Source organism: Empidonax traillii, unplaced genomic scaffold (genome assembly GCF_003031625.1).
Source record: "Empidonax traillii isolate 1590-97213 ecotype Southwest subspecies unplaced genomic scaffold, ASM303162v1 scaffold342:size1861417, whole genome shotgun sequence".
Classification (NCBI taxonomy): domain Eukaryota; kingdom Metazoa; phylum Chordata; class Aves; order Passeriformes; family Tyrannidae; genus Empidonax; species Empidonax traillii.
Window position 1 is genome coordinate 742,169 of NW_020955535.1, and position 17,893 is coordinate 760,061.

Below are 17,893 nucleotides of genomic sequence, written 5' to 3' on the forward strand. Positions count from 1 at the left end.
TAAAGATGAGCAATGTGCCCTTAAGGTAACACTAAAAAGCTGAATGCAACCTTGAGAATAACTGTTTTATTGATTCCAATTTATCTGACACTATACCCAAAACTATCACCTTTCACTGCTCCACACCATAAATTAACTCGTGAGCACAATGATCTTGTTTCATTTGGAGAGTCTCCCTTCAAAACCAACATGGAAATGCCCATTATATTTACCCAGCTTAGTCTAAAGATACTTTGTATATCAGAGAAATACCTGAAATTAGAAATGATTGAAGCATAAATAACTCCACTGCAATCCATGAAACTTATCTTTAATGTTGATGTGGACACTGAGCCATGAATGTCACAGTATGAAATCATTCTTTTTCTTTTCCTATTATGAATGTAGACATTAAGCTCCCTTTACCATCTCAGGCTCTGAGCACTTGCACAAAAACCTAAAAATTGCTCCAGTTGAGCTGGAAACTGTTTTTACAAAGTTCCCAGCATGTGCTCTAGGAGATCCTCCCAACCCAAGACCACAGCAGTTCACTCTTGAAAAGGATTTTAGTGAAGTCTCTCAAAAATAAGCAGCATTACCTTGCCATAGTAAGAAATGGCTTCCTTGTATTTATCTATGATGTCCTCAGGGCTCAGGCAGTTCTTGGCACGTCCTATCTCTGCACTGGTATCTGCATTTATACCATTGGAAGTCAGAGCACCTGGAACAGAACGGGGTAAGGAATGAGCACAAGGACTTTGCTACAAAGTGGTGAACACCTAAAAATAAATCTAGGATATGCTGTAGGTCTGACAAGGAATACACAGAGTACACCTGCCCTACCTAGAACTAAATCAGGCTCTGGCTGGAAACACTACTTCTGTTTTACTGTGGTATTTCAAACAGCACACAAGGAAAATGGACTCAGTTATGAGCCAAACAAACAGAAAATAACCTTTCACCATAATTTTTCTTCACTTAAATGAATATTTAGACTATGAAAAAGTAACAGATTGCCAGAATTAGATTATGGCCACATCTGAATATGCAACTTCGATCTCTGAACTATTCCTTGCTCTACTTTGGAACTGCATCTCTAAAGCACACCTAAGAAAAAAGGCTCAGACAAAACAGTGAGAAATTGGTTTTCATCTCTAAGAAAGAATGTGAGAGACAGAAAGAGTCTTCACATGCAGAAGGGGTAAGAATGCGAAACAGAAGCCAAGGAAATCTGGGATATTAGAAAGAACATGAAAATCTTATTTCTAGAATTCGATTTTATTGAAGGGTTAGCATAATAAAAGTGAGAAAATACATCAAAGGTTTGGCAAGGCTCAATACCTTGTTATGTGTTACCTAATCTGCAGGATTATGTGGGAATTTATTTCTCTGGGAGGTTTCTCTACTGAAATGGCAAGAAAATCTCTTGTGTTTCGAAGTCAGCCCTGACTCTCAGTAGACAGTTGAAAACTACTGTGAAAGAGACTTTCTGCTCCCTCTCCATGTTTAGAAATATGTTGTTTTACATGCTCAAATGCTAAAAAGCAAATTTTCTTATAGGTTTATCAACCTTACAAATCGAACCAAGCACACCTGTAGATTAACAGGGATTTTCATGGAAGTTAAGTGAAAAATGTTCACGATGACTGAAAGAGCACCATGACACTACAGGAGACCAGTCAGGTCTGTCAGTTAAAAAAAAATTTACAAATCCTCACTACTCATGGGAAGAAATAATGTTGATTTGAATTTACAGCGACACAATCACGGAACTATATCATTTATTTTGTGCCATTTACCCTCCAATCTCATTGCTTCCTCCAGATTTATAGCCAAAAAAAATGAAGCAACAAGGATCACTGCTAGTTTTGGCAAGTGGCAGTAGCTATCTACACAAATGCAAAACACATTCACGAAGTAAAAAGAAAATACTTTGGAAACATGCAGGAAAATAATGTACCTGGATCAATGAGAACTTCCTGTGCCCCTAAAAGGAGGAACAAAAATGATTTTTTTTCAGCCTTAAATATAGCCAACAAAATAAGTTCTTATGTTTTACAACATCAGGCTTGAACAAAATCATAAAATTTATCAAGATCATCATTTATGTTTTGAAGGACTACCAGTTATAACTCAAGTAGTCACCACATGTTAAATCTCATTTAAAAAATAAATGTAAAAGTCCCATAAGCTTGCAATGAATTCTAAGACACCTTAAGAAGAATTTCAGAATTTTCAGGATTTAAAGCCGTATCTTTTTTCATTTTTCTTCACTGTTTTAGTTATCAAGTTCCCATCACAGTCCACTTACTACATTCTAATACCAGGACCTACAGTGCTTAAATCTTGTGGAAGCTCATTTAATATGACAATAGTCTAGAATAACATTTTCAAGTAATTGTATCCCTTTTAATTGTCATTGATTTCCCTCCATCAAATACTCTGAGTAACTGAGTCATGCCAACCCAACGAGCCAGACTATTCATGTAAAAGAGCTGCCAAGAATATTACAAAGCTGGATTATATATATAATTATAAAATATATAACACCTTGTTGGCCCAAAGTCTGGTGAAACACGGCAATAAAAGTGTTAATGCCAAAAGTTAAGCAGTCAAAAACAACTGTTTTATCAGCAAGAGAGGCCCTCCCTTCAGTTGATTTGCTCAGACTCCAGACTAGTGAAGCAGAAATTTAGATTTAGATCCAAAAGATACTCCAGCACTTCACTCAGGCGTCCTAATTCTGCTTGGGGAAAGAGGAAGGTCAGGAGTCAAAACTAAGAGCTGAAGACTTCTAAATAAACAAATAAAACACAGTGGAGAAACCCAAAACAGCCAGTGAGCCCAACATAAGGCAACCTAAACTCACACGAATCACAGAGCTGACAGACCATGGCCAGTTTTCCTGGCCAGCAGGAACTGAGCAACTCAAAATCTTCCTTTGCACTGAGGGCTCCAGAGACAATTCAAGGGGGACACAGCCCAAACCTGTCCCATACAAACAAAAGGGTTCAGGGACATGAGCAGACACACCCCTTTAAAACATCAAAGTTCCCTTTTCAGAGAATCATAGAATGGTCTGGGTTGAAAGGGAACCTTAAAGACAGGTAACAATTGCAACAGATGGATACATCAGAATATATATTGCAATTTTGCTTAGCAGGGAAGAGGAAAAAAATAAAACAAAAAAACCCAAACCACTTCAACACTGCCCTCTTAAGCTTGTGTTTTATCTTATACAAAGAGAGACAATATTAAAGGTCCTCTTTCCAAAGATGTTTCTACACAAAGCAGACACCACGGCATTTTCTGAGCAGCGTTTTCTGGTCCTGTGCTGTAGCCTGAAAATGCCAAGGGGTGGAAATAACAGGTCATTCCAGACAAGGATGTTTCTCTTGGCCGGGTCTGGGCACAAAGGCAGTATAAAAAAAAAAAAAAAACATCCTGTGAAGGTGAACTACAGGAACAAGGAGGGGTGCAATTCCAGGCACAGCAGGAAGCAATAAAGGTAACTCTCACACCCTCATACCTCAGAAACAGCCAGGAAAGGCAGTTCCAAGTGTGGCATTTCTTGATTTGCACAGAATTTGGAAACCCTTATTATTTCTGGACTTGTCCTACAGAAAGATACCCTGGAATTTGTTCCCCAGACTAAACACTGTCCTCACAAAATTAATTGTGACAAAACAAGATTATAAACAAAGGTGCAGTTTGGAAAGATTTTAAATGAAAGGCACTGTAGAGTCAAGGAAAGGTAATGAAAAAGAAACTTTTAGAAAGCCCTGTAAGAAAAGACATCCCAGCAACAGCTGTTTGTGCAGATTTAGCTCAGCAGTTCAGACCTCAAAACACAGAGATCACACACAGAGTTAGGGAACAACATCTCATGGACCAGGGAGTAACATTTTATCTGGAAGGGATGACAAAAAACCTGTAATCAGTTGTTCTTCTCACAAAAGCCCTTTAAAGAATCTTGTCTTATGAAACTAAAACATTTTCAAAATACATCTACACTGACAAGTCTGCAACACGCAAACTGAGAGAAGCAGCATTAATATGCCCAAAATATAAATTCCATTCAATTAGTCTGATATCTGTGACTTACATGTACTCATTGCAAACAAACAGATTGTAACACCTCCCACTAAATAGTCACTGAAAAGTTGACAGAGGTCAATCACTGTGTGAAATTATAATTTAACAGTCAGCACTCGTAGGTCATGGGACCAAATGCACAGATTTTAATGACTAGATATTATATGAAAAATTAGTACCTACTCCTGAAATAAGGTGATTTTACTATCACAATTATCTGGTGTCAACAAACACAGTCTGTAATAAAGATAATACAAAGCAAGTGTTTACTAGATTGTGACTTCTAGAAGAATAAAGATGGGTGGTTACTTCTTTGAGATGAAGGAATTAATGTTGGTCACACGAGAGAACTTAACACCAGCACTTACACCCGACTTAGTGTCAGTACTGGGTCAGTGTATACATAGAAGTAGCTGTGCTGGCTTAGTCCAAAGGCCCATGCAATTTACAATAATCAATATATTTTAATTTCCCTACCCAAACCAGCCCCTACTGGAGGCCACAGAAACTTTCAGGAGCCCTTACTCCACGTGAGAAGTGTCAGGTTATGTGGTCATCTGCACAAGCACAAAGGAGCAGAGGGGATCAGTGAGCAGCAACCAAATCAGAGCCACAGAGATGTCCAGAGATGAAGCCCATCCAGCCCAGTTACACCTGCACTCTCTGGATCACTGGGGTTCACTGGATTACAAAGCACTCTCACATTTCTCCTCAGCCACCTCTCTTGCAGTTCAAGAGTTCAGGGAAAGCACACTAAATTTTAGAAATTATATTGGTTCACTGGTATTTAGTTAACCAAATCTACTTTTTAAATGTTGACTTTCAAGCAGCAGAACAAATTCTGAACAAAAGCACCCAGATAACTCTTCATACATGCAGCTCTGCCACATCATCTTGGTGAAAACTGTCTGCATGCCCTCCAGCAAAATTCAAACTAACAGACACCACTAACAGTCAGGTGAAGAAATCAAAAGCTTTGCAACTCTGTGCAAAGCACATGTGTTGATATTAACACCAAAACAGTAGAAAAGCCATTAATGTAAAAATCTTACAAAGAAATACCATTCTCCCCTCCCACCCCCTCCCCCAGTTTATCCTGTCACCGGTAGGATTTTACAGCCTTAGGGAGCAGGGAGGAAGTTTTCAGGGGTTCAGTGGTGGCAAATGGAATAAAACCACAAAATCCCCTCCTTACCTGGCCTGTGCCTGTTTCCTGCCTCGGCAGAGAGGGAACCTCCCTGTGCCCTGCGAGACCCAACTCTGCCCCCGGTACCGCCCGGGTAGTGGTAGATGACGGATGCTGAGCACAGACCCTCGAGAGCAGCTGGAGAGAGAAGGGGAAAGCCACCAGGTTAGCAGAGATACTTGCAGGAAGTGAAGTGTCAGGCGGTAAAGTCTATTTACACAAATAAAACACGCTCAAATTGGACACCCAGTGACAAAGGCCGTGGAAAAGCCTGAGATACCCGATGTCCTTTTCCCCTCCGTGTTCCCCCTCAGATGTCCCAGGTGCCCAGTCCTACTGGGAGAATCTGCAGGAGTAAGAACTTGTCACAGTATGAGGAAGATGGGCATTAAAAGCATTTAATCCAATTGGATGTAAATCCACAAAACCAGGTAAGATGCAACACTGATGCCAAGGTTATCACCTCCAACGGGTCATGCCAGTTGGGAGAGGTTTTTAACGGCTGGAAAAAGGGAAATATCATCTTCTTCAAGGAGGAAGTACCAGAACAGGCAGATCAACAGCAACTCCCTTGAAAGGCTGTACAGAAATCCTTCTGGAAGCACAAGAAGTGAAAGGAGGTGTCTGGAAACAGCACACACTGATCTATCAAGACAAATCAGCCCTTGGCAACCTCACTGCCTCCTATGATGAGATGATTTGCTCAGTGGACAGAGGGAAGCAGTGGATGTTGTAAGTTTTGACTTTCAAAAGACCTTTGGAGGTGACCTCCCATAGAATTCCTACAGCCAAACTGGTAGGATTTCGACAGCTGGCCTATAAGGTAGGTGGAAAATGGGCTGGACAGCGAGGATCAAAGGACTGTGATCAGCACAAAGGACAAGTGGCTGCCCCCTCAGGGGGACAATACTCATGCCTTCATTAACTGCCTGGAGGATGGCACAGAGCACTCCCAGAAGTTTCCTGGGTGACCAGACTGGGGGAAACAGGAGGGTAGACCTTCAATGCAAAGAGAACTTGCCAGGCTGGAGGTATGGGCTGACAGGAGACTCATCCCAAAGCAAGTCCAGGGGAAGTGCATAATTATAGAAGGAAAGAAGCGGAAGGTCAAAAGGTGTTAAGGTTTTCATAATATTTAACCTACAGAGCCATTGGGAAGATGAATGGATTTTCAAGCAGAATGAGAAAGCTAAAAGCAGAATTTGAGACAGCAATTGTCCTGAAAGGGTATAAAACTGATATGCAGAAATTGTGTTCAAAGATCACTTGTATATCCAATAAATAATCAAATGTAGGAATGAAAAAAAGAAATAAAAGGATGAAGGAAAGGCAGGGGGAAAAGGCAAATCCTAGGACCTACTGTGAAAAGGAAGTTATGCCAGTGGAAGTTAAACACTTGTGGCTTTGGTAGATGTAAAGGCAAAAGTCTTTACCCAACAGTCCCCAGTGAACACCCACGGGAGATATTTTTAACACCTGTACACCCTGAAAAAAACCCAAACACTTTCAAAAGAATCATTAAAAGTCAGACACACGATTTTTTTTCATGTACATGCTTTACTACAGTAACACACTTTATGTTGCAGGTTTCTTTAAACACATTTCTTTCTCAGGTCTTATTAACCAATTTTCATTTCCATTTAATTCTCAGCCACCCCTGATATTCAGATTTTGCTCACCGGAATCATTCCCACTTTTCACAATACCTGTAGAAAACAGTTTGTAGAAAAAACTTGGGTTTAGCAAGTAATTAGTTATTCACTACCCCCACCCAAACGTACCTCCAAGCCACAGGAAGTCATTCACGGAGCGCAGCAGTTCCACTGCCATGTGATAATGGACCAGGGAATCCTGTAACATTCCAGCCTGCAGGCACAGGTCACCCACGTGTTTCCTCATCCGGCCCTGGCAGCGCTTCTTATAGTGCCTGCAACAGCAAAGGTACAGCTCAGCTGCTGCAGGAAACACTGCAGGCAACAAACACCTGAAGGCAATTTTCCTCCCCCCTTAACGTGGATCAACATTTATTTACTCTGAGCCAGTATCCAGTATGAGCTCTAAGCAGCAGAATATGCAAAACTGCAAACAATTTGAGGCTACATTGGGAAAAAAGCAGGGTATGATGTATCTTGGCTACCCAGCATTTCTGCAGTTGGAGCCACCCACCCCAAAACCCTCCAGAGCAGGTTCTTGTAAACCACAATGAGTATCTGGCTGCCTGATATGCTGCCATTTTGCTTTTAAATACACCCAAAAGCTCATTTGGTGGTCTTTGTTCCTCCTTTTTGCTTTCCCTCACTAGGGAATGGATTTTCTTGTGCTTCCAGGAGGCTGTTCTTGAATAATTCCATGGATTCTTCCCACGGAATCCCTCCCATCTGGGCTCTGAGGATGTTTAAGATGACTCAAAGTCCTCTTTGCTCTGTCCCTGTGCTCTCCTCTGGTGGGACTGGCTGCCTGATCCCTCTCCACACACACCCAGAGGTGTTGGTGGCCCAGAACCTGCTCAGGGCTCACAAACCTCCCCTGCTGTCGGTACCTTCCCGACACACCACAATCACTTCAGCTTTTTTTAAATGTATTAAAATAAATGGTGAAGTTCTTTCCAAATGAACAGCCAAGGCCAATGAAGTCCTACTGAAAATATTAAACAGACACCTTGGTACAACTGAAAAGGCAACTTGGGCGCAAACCCACGTGGTAAAGGCACTAACCTTATTATTCAATTTTTTTAAAGTAACTTCCAGCTAAAGAAATTTAATAGATGCAAAGTAAGACACACTGGACCTGGAAAGCACCTCATGATTTAAGTGACAGTTCAGAACAACTCCATCAGAAATCCTCCCGTTCTCCCTCCTGCAAAAATATTGCCTGGCAACAATGTCCTTGCTCTACTTTATATAACTGTTTTCTTAGGGTAAAGTTTAAAATCAGCTTAAATATTTTATTCATTTACCTACATTACTCCAATCCCTTTGTTCTATCGATGTCTTAAGTACACGAATAGAGAGAGGCATGAAAGTTCATTGTCCAAACATCGCACCAAGGAAAAATAAAATCTTATTTCTTTGGGTGGTTTAAACTGAAATAAAAGCTACCCAAAAATGAAATTTAATTAAAAGAACTGCTGTAGTTGCCGTTCTTTTTTTTGTATACTCAAGTATCTACGAAGAACCTGCTTAAAAAGGGGTTCTAAAAATATAAAAGCCATCTTGGATTGACTGTCATAGTTCTACACTTTTAGCTTTTAGCAGATGTAGCAATACTTTTTCAGTTAAAATAAGTTCATAGTTGAACAGGTTTCCCAGAGAAGCTGTGGCTGCCCCATCCCTGGAAGTGTCCAAGGCCAGGCTGGATGGGGCTCTGAGCTGCCTGTTCTAGAGGAAGGGGGATTGGAGTGAAATGATCTTTAAGGTCCCTTCCAACCGGAATCATTTTGTGATCTTTCACAAGGTTACCCAGCATGTTTGACCTCAACAACTACACACAAAAAAGAAACCCAAAAACCCCCTGGGGTAACATCCACGCTCCAGGTGTTGAATTCTTATACCCTGGAGCGAGACTTGGAATTCAAGAGGAAATTACGGAATGATACTGGGTTTGGGGTAATGTTGGTTTTTTGATTTTGGGTTTTGTTTTTTGGTTTTTTTTTGTTTTTTTTTTCAGCAAAGAACTTGCCATAGGACTTGAAATAACCTGAAATTATCTCCACAACACATCTGAACAGAACATCTTTGTGAAGTCTGTAATGCAGAAATAAAAAAAGCATATGGGGAACTGAGCACATGAAGTGTAAGGGCAGGAAAAAGGATATTAATTTATCTCCTTTAGATTTGAAGGCTATGAGAAATGGCAATAATAAAAACAACTACACGTCATTGGTTTATTTGCTTTTGAGGCTCTTTGGTTTGGGTTGTTTATAACAAAGAGAAGCATCTCTTCAGCCACCAAATAATGTGTTATTCTTTGCATCTGGTTTGAAAAAAGACTGGTTCTTCAAGGAGATAAAGGAAAAATAACTGATTTATATGGATGGAGGACAGAAATTCGAAGGGAGAAGATATACAGGAGCACATACAATGTCCTTATAAAAATTAAATAGAAAAGCAATCGGAACCAGCGTTATTGTTTACAAGAAAAGCTGGAAATTATAAAAGGAGACAAGAAATACGTCTCCTATTGCCCCTCTCCACCTAAAATGTTACAGAAAACTCCCATACAAATGTTCCCACTCTTCTGATCTATCACATCATATTCACAATTGATGGGAAGATGTTGACATTAAATGAAACTCAATACCATTCTTGTTCTTTATCTTTCACATGTGTCAAGAAACTGCAGTATTTATCCTTTGTTGTTCAACAAGAATGTATTTTATAGAACTTTTAAAGGAAAAAAGTAAAGAAAATTCCAAGTGAAGACTAAAGCTCCCTGCAGGAACTATGGAAGGGCACCAAGTCTTACCAGGATTTCAGAGAAAAGCCTCCATCAAAATCTTGAACTACAGGAAAGTATAAATTGTTTACAAATGAGGTTTCCCTAATCTCTGCACTCCAGAATGACAATAAGATTGCAATGGTTATATATTGCTTTTAACTCTTTTTTTACATAGATAGTGGAACTGGAGAATCATTGTTTCCTTACACAGCCATAATTCCTTTCAAAGATGTTAACTCTGCACTGTTGACTGTCTCTACACTTTCAAGTAATCTCTGTGTTTATGGACAAATTAAACTCCTTATTCTCCCAAATCTGCAGTTTATAAGTGTTTTTCCAGACTTTCCAGATTGCATATGATTAAGTTCATAACCATGACTCACACAGCAAAGGAAAAGAGATGATGCCTGACTCCCAAATCAGAACCCAATACCAGAATCATTTCGATCCCATTGCCTCACCAACAGCTCTTCCCAACCTCATTCTGCTGATGATTTATGCAGATGTCAATATATGCAAAGTTAGAAGGCTTTTATTCACCCAGACATCAATAAACATTGCTCATACACAACACTGTTCATCAGAAACTCTCTTAATTTAGACACAAACAGATAATTTATTCCTGCTGATGAAGAAATTTACTATTAATTATTCAAAGACTGAATTCACTCCACCTATTTTTAGGCTCTTCAAGGTGGTGCCAAGACAGGATCTACCTCCTACAGTCCCTGCAAGTCTTTTGCCACCCTCCTGGAAAGCATTTTCTCACTAATTATAGAGGAAGTTTGCACCAAACAAATGTATAAACTGTGTCTCAACTAGTCACTCACAATTAAGTATAATAAATTCAACTACTTCAAGTATGTCCAAAAAAAGAAAAAAGATTTTACTGAAACCAAACCCACTCTGCACAGACAGCAAAACTTAATTTATTTCATATTTGGGAAGCCTCTTTTTTATAAATTCCAGTATCTACAATATTGGGTCCTTAAAAGCCAGTCCAAGTGACTCATTGTTTCTTCAGTGCATCCTGGGGTGCAAATTTAATGGGAAAAAAATCAGACATGGATAAATATATCAGCATAAAGTGATGATTATTCATTTTAATACATAGATAGTTTTGCTTCACAGCTTTACCTGAAGAACCTGGTCACAGAGCTGAGAGTGAGAAGCTTACAGTTTTCTTCTCATTTATTTTTTATTAAAACACTGTTAAAATATTTTGGTTCTCTGCTGCTCAATCCTAATCTGTTTGAGGACAGGAAGTCCAGGTAAATTATTCCTCTAGGATAACATGACCTTTTTCTAGGCCAGTTCCCTGCCATGCCCTGCTAAAGCTGTTTCTATTTATTTTTCCTCTAGAAATTCATTTTATACATTAAAGTTCAAAGACCACAAGCCCCTTCCTGAGTGTGATGCACTCAGAAATATCCCCAAGGAAGGAGGTGCCACATAATGCAGGACCACCCATGGATGCTCCATCACCTCAGCCATCCAAACTCCTCTTCAGGAGTTCCTCACCTCATGCAAACGTACAGCTGACCCCATAACTAGTTTGTAATCTTATTCTCTAATTTCAGTTGTGCTGATTTGGTACCAAACACACGCTTCATGTTCAGAATAATAACCACAATCCTGACCATCAGCGGCCACTTCAAACCGGAGGACAACAAACCTGCTCCAGGAACCACAAAGCACCACCTGATCCCATCTCCATTTCCACCTCATTTGCTACAAAGGAAATGTGCTTTAATCCTCCATTCCCAGCTCCTTTCTAGGATCCCAGGATAATGCTAAGGAAAATTCAGAGCGACAATACTGCATTTCAAGGCAGAATTTATTTACAGGTTTGAAGGAATCTCTGCCCACTCCCCACCCCCCAAAATTTGGCTAAACTTACAAACGAGAAACATGCAAAATGAACTTTCAAAAGTATTCTCATGCAAAGTGCTTCAACGAAAACTTCCCCCCGAGGTCCACCAATTCCAATCAGCATGCAGAGCTCTGGGAACCACCAGTCATAACATCACCCAGCCTCGAAAAGACACAGCTACGGCGTGGGATCGACCGCCAGAACTTCTGGCTTTGGAAACCAAACACGGGCACAGCAGGAGCTTCATGGCTTTGGAGTTTCCAAAAGAAAGCGAATTCCAGGGGCCAGCAGCCGCCTAAGCAAACTATGGGTGTCCTACAAAACAATTCAGCACTGCTACCAAATAGAATTGCAAAATGCACCAAAGGGGGGGCAGCTGCAGCAGTGAGGCTCCAGCAGCGATTATTTGTGTGGGCACTGAGAAATTAATATAAAAAGCAACACTAAAGTATGCGATGGAGGCAGAGTGAGGAGGCAGGACATGGAAGGAAGCTAACTATTTCCAAAGAGACACAATCACAGCCTACCTTTTTAGACCCAACAACAAACTCACAGGGCGGTATGAGAGAAGAGGGGAAGGAAAAAAAAATAAAAAGAAAGAAAGGAACAAAAAAAACACAAAAATTAGAAAGACAGAGAACAGAAAGAAAATTAACACGTACTGAGATCATCAACTTTGATAAATCAGTGAACAAACCCCATCTAAGACATGTATAAACAGCCCTATGACCTCTCCACTCCACAGTATTAAGTGGTGCCTCATTAAATGGATGCCACTATTAAAAGAGAGAAAACCTGACACAAACTGATTTAACAGCATTAAAATGAGCTTATCCAAGTAGATTTATATTCATACATAAATATGTTTAGTTTTTCAGCTGAAAACAGAAATAAAATAGAAAGCTTAAAAATGGTATTTCTGGCAAGAATGTTTTCTCGTTTCCCGTTTGTGGGACCTTTGTATCGTCATGAGAACATGCATTTCTAGACTCTTCCATCAGGCTCCTGGCCTCTACAAACAACTATCAAGTGCAACAGATTTCAGAAACTTTTTCAATTCTCTCAGAATCCCTGTGATATTTTACCCAGATTTTGCAGCTGATAAACAAATTAAAAACAACAGATTTGCCAAAATCATCTCTTGGCTGTGCTCTGGGAATTAAACCAAGGTCAGACTCTGTTCTACAACTTCTGTTTAACAGGGCAATCGTTCTTCCTAATCTTTCTTCCTAAGGTTTTAGGACATAATGCCACTACTTTTCACACATGAAGTTTTCTACCACCCCAAAAAAATTCTTCTACACACGTAATACAGTGAGTTTGTGTAAACTGTCATCTCAGTACCACTTCGGGGAATGTGTCTCTTCTGCTCCTTAAACAAGCAACTTGCAAAAGACAAAGATCATCCTCACTTTTTTAAGAGTCATTTTATTAGAAATGCAGCACAATGATCCATCTTCCTAATTCGTGAACTCTGCATCTTAAAAGAAGCCACTCCTGCTGCAATTATTCTGCAACCAAGGTAGTGAAAGCCTCACTAACTGGGTGAGGGAGATCAGCTCTATCTTTGTACTCCTGACAAGCATTAACTCTAATATTTGACAACAAATTACTGGGAGAAAAGTATTGTATCTTGAGGGATACAATGTTCAGTAGTTTCAATTAGTCTGTAACTCCCATCAGCAGAATTATCCAGTCCCATGTAACTTCTTAACACATTTTCACCTGATGTACCAACCCAGTTCAACAGCTTCACTCCACATTTATTTACACCTTTGCTACACACTGAAATTCAACTTCCATTTTAGAAACGATAGGAAAAGATATTACTACTATTTAGGCTTATTTAGCCTAAGTAGACATCTACAACTACAGTCAGAGAGACACACGCTGTCCTGTCTAATCACAGACAGTGCCTTCTCTTCCATCTATTTACTATAGACATTTGTGCTTTTTAACTAATTGGTTGCACACTAACTGAGAGCTCAGGATACATTATAAAAAATAAAATTTAAAATGGACAGAAGGTATATAAAAAAGATCAAGGGAACATTCTTTGCCTTTAACCCTTTAGAATTTTTTACCTATTCTAGAAAAAGCTGTTAGTAAAACAGTATATACCACCAGTTCACATCCAAAGACTAATAATGCTTGAAAATCTAAGTTAGTTTAATAAACTGGTGTTAGTTCAACCCTATTTCATGGACCTGAGTTTCTGCTTCAGAACACAGAGATGCACCAGGTTACATGAAGGTGTCCACAAAGGTCCCTGTGCAGAGAAGCTATAAACACATTTTTCATTCAGCTTGCCCATGTTATTCATGTATAAGTCCTAAATTTTCAAACAATCAGAACTAATCCACAGCACAACACAGCTGAAAAACTTTCTGAGTATTGAACTGAACGATTAGAACATTGAACACCTTTTCTTTGGGCAGTGCAGCAAACATTTCAAGTGCATCCATTGATCCAGAGTTACTGAAAAGCTCTTTGGTATTCAAACCTCCCAGCAAGGGTGTGTGCAGAGCTGAACCAGTGATTAACTCTGGATAAACCCATATGTTTACACAGCCAGGCTCACACATCTTCCATTCTGCAAAGAACTGAAGCATCACACTGCACCTGTTTGAACTCAGTGCAGCAGCACAAAATACCTCCTTGGGCACGTGTGGATACACACACTGCTCTCGCTTGAGCCCCTCACCACTTCAGAACTTCACAGGAAAAATCTACCCACGAGCTACAGCACAGCCACTGCTCAGAAATAAGTCACTTATCTAATAGACTGATTTCCAAAGTACAACTGAACAGCATAATTCATTCTGATTTGGAGATTCTTGGCCAAAAAAGAGACTTTTTCTTAGCTAACCGGAGCAGGAAATTTTGATTACGTTCAACCAAAATTCATTCAAACTGACTAATTAAAGCCAAGATTCTAAAAGGGCAAGCCTACTCTACAAAACTTTATCACCCACGTACAAAAACCAGTAACACAGTAATTTATACTGATAATGAAAACTGAATGGTGCAGGGACAAACCAAGGGTAGCAGGTCAGACCCAGCTCAACTTCCCACCAAGAGAAGCAGGAGCAGAGCACAGAAGTACTTCAGGGAACCAGAGATACTTTGACAGAGGGCATCAAACTAATTAGAAACTTGAAATACTTTCTTGCAGTTTCCAAGGCCAGGACTAACTGTGCAGGCAGACCTGATTAACAGGATCCAAAGCCTTCCCAAATCTACCTGGACATCTCCGGAAAACCCCGCTTTCTACACAGGGATAACAATCACTGCTGGCAACCCTCGTGGTACAAGACACAGGTGAACAATGCTATTCCCATGCACACTTGGTATTTTGATAGGGATTCCACACCTCTGTCCTTGCCAGCACAAATGTGGCTGCTTCCATCCTTTGGATTTGACTGCAAACTGCCAAATCAAACAGATTTTGCACTGCCTGTCGCTGGCAAACCAGAATTACTAATCCCTTGCGCAAGAACACTTTAACACTCAAATCTGAGAATGCAAATGAGGAGGAAGGAAAGACGGTGGGGGAACAAAACAAAACTCTTAACATACACAAATCCAAAGAGAAAGTTGAAGCAAAACAAGACAGGTCACGAATAACAAGCAATTAAATAAATAAAAAAGGGAAGGGTGATGGATTTAGTCACCAAAATAAAGTACCACTGTTTCATAGGATGAAAAAGTAGACAGAGGCTTAGGGGGAGAAATACAATAAGTAGGATTAGTCAAATACTACCCAACATAATAAAAAATTATTTTCATCAATGTTAGTTCAGTTTTTTTATTAATACCGTATATCTATTAACTATTGCTTTCCAGCAAAAAGTCTCATTAGAGCAGAATCTGTCAAACATTTCCTATGACTTTTTCCTGCTATTTGATGACCCTCATGAATTTAATATATATATATAAAACAAGCCCAGAACATCAAATGTGGTGAGACCAGAAATTAAATTCTCCTAAACTACAGCAGACAGACAGTAAGATCTGGTCACCACTTTTTTTTGTAACAAGGTACACCCTGTCCTTCCTAAGAGGCTTATCCTGAAGGCTGGCAAGTGCCACAGGTGGGGTTTTTTTCCAAGACCTGCGAGCTGACCAAAGTAGCTGCTTACCTACTATCGGTGTCCAGACCTACAAAATCCTTCTTCTCAAAGGGAACACACAGGAGCGGGATCTTGTCTCCAGACTTATCAGTGGCTCTGTCGAGCCGCTTCGACTCCAGCACTATGAAGAGGGACTCGATAAAATCTTCAATTCTCTTCTCCACATTCTCACATTCATCGTAACTGGGATAAAACGCCACATCCGTGCGGGGCTGCTCCGCGATCTCTCCCTGGAGCCCGAAGACAAACAGCCGGGAATCGTAGAGGGTAGAACCATACATTTCCTTCTGCAGATGGAATTTTTCGAAAGTCTGGGGCCATTCCTTGGCAGAGGAGCAGTCCGTGATAGTGATCAGCCCCACGACTTTGCGGTGTGTCTGGAAGTCGCCCCACTCGTTGTTCTCCGGGGGATAGTGGTGCCTGTAGCGGATGTACAGCACGCGCTGCGAGTCGCGCACGCTGACCTGGCTCACGGCCGAGATCCGCTTGTAGATCCTGAAAAAGCTCTCCTCAGGGACAATGCCAATGGGCTGCACCACGACCAGGAGGGTCTGATGATCCTCAGCACACTGCATGTAGTCAGGAACACTCATTTTGCATCAACTGCAGGCCAGTAAAAGAAAAACAAATATTATTTTTTAGCATTCAGAGTACGTGGGGCTGCTGAAGCAAACCAGGACTTTGATGCTAAACATTTCTGCATCCTGAATACATGTGCTACAACACTAATATTTGTGTCATCATTCTACTAAATCTTCAACCGTGTAGCCAAGAAAAATCTGTAAGTTTTAGGTTTTTCTGACTCAATGTTGCTCCCCGTGCAGCTACCCGAGACAGCTCACACACGGGGCAGCAGGGTCTCCACCACAACCAGAGAGCAGAAGCACCAGCTCAGAAGATCCTGTCAGACTCAGGCTCTCCACTCCAATTTCTTTGGGGAAATACGGAAAATTGTGCAGGGTGAGACGGAAACAGACACCAAACTGGAATGGTCCAACACCAACTTTACACAGCTGTCAGTGCTTGCACATGGCCAGGGAGAGGAAAATCAGGACCAGAACATTTACTTTTGAGAAAAAGTGAAGTCTGCTTTCTCAAAAACACATGCAGGGAAGGACCAGGCAATGTTTTCTGCTTTTATATTTAAGTATTTAGAATTCCTTCTCCCCTGAGCTCTCTGACTACTGCATTGCATGGCTGAGCCCTCACGTCTCTGAGACCTCCTGGACCGCACAGATGCCTTGGTCAACTTCACCTCCAAAGCACTCCCCGAAACGTTCACAGGGTCAAAAAAACACAGACAAACCAACATAACATCCACAAAAATAAACAAACAGAAAAAAAAAAAACACAAACAAACGAACAAAACCAACAACACAGCCCAGCTTTGGACTGTCACTATCCCTCTCCCACCGTAGTGCCCGGGGTCTGCCCAGCAGCCTCCTTCCCAGGGCAGCAAACCTGTTACCAGGAACTAGCCCCATCCCCAGGGAACAGCCCCGTCCACCCGGTTCCCAACCGGGCAGGCACCGAGGGCAGGTGGGAGCTCCTCCCTTTCCCTCTCCCCGGGGCAGATCCCGCGCTGGGCCGGCGAAGTTCAGCAGGGAAAATAAATGAACCGCGGAAGAGCCAAGCGCAGCCCCGCCAGGAAGGGGCTGAGGGACAGCGAGAGGAGCAAGGGAGCTGCTCTGGGAAGGGGGACGAGGCTGTTGGTGGTGACCGGGACAGGGGCAGCCACAGCCGGGACAGGGGGCACCCCCAGAAGCTCTCACAGCTGGAAGCAGCACTCACAGCCGGGGCAGAGGCTCTCACAGCTGGAAGCGGCTCTCACAGCCGGGAAGGGGCACCCACAGGCGGGACAGAGGCTCTCCGAGCTGGAAGCGGCACTCTCAGCCGGGGCAGGAGCCGCCCCGCTCCCGCCGCCGCCGGAACTGACGGCAATGGCCGGTCCCGCTCCGCATGCGCGGGGCGATGGCGGGAGAGCCGTGAGGGGAGAGCGGAGCTCGCCCGCTGCTGCCGCCGCCCGTGGTTCACCTGCCGGCGCTTCCACGGGGAACGCGCCCGTGCCTGCGAGCATCGGGCGTTCCTCCACAAGGGGGATGCGTTAAAAGGAGTAAATGAGTGATTGGGTTCCCCCGGATGGTGAATCTCAGCCGACCGTCTTTGAAAACTTCAGGGGCTTTGGCAGTA

At 41.8% G+C, this 17,893-nt stretch overlaps 1 protein-coding gene across 1 annotated transcript in view; it reads right to left on the reverse strand.

Moving 5' to 3' along the window:
- Positions 1-17,641, reverse strand: part of TRAPPC9 (trafficking protein particle complex 9) — a 444,311-nt gene extending 426,670 nt beyond the window's left edge. The window contains exons 1-6 of the mRNA XM_027892205.1: positions 17,516-17,641; positions 15,713-16,306; positions 7,042-7,187; positions 5,270-5,398; positions 1,940-1,966; positions 579-700 (exon numbers count right to left, since the gene is read on the reverse strand). Coding sequence (XP_027748006.1) covers positions 579-700; positions 1,940-1,966; positions 5,270-5,398; positions 7,042-7,187; positions 15,713-16,296 — 1,008 coding nt within the window. The 5' untranslated portion in view covers positions 16,297-16,306; positions 17,516-17,641. The remainder of the gene's footprint in view (positions 1-578; positions 701-1,939; positions 1,967-5,269; positions 5,399-7,041; positions 7,188-15,712; positions 16,307-17,515) is intronic.
- Positions 17,642-17,893: the final 252 nt, after the last annotated feature.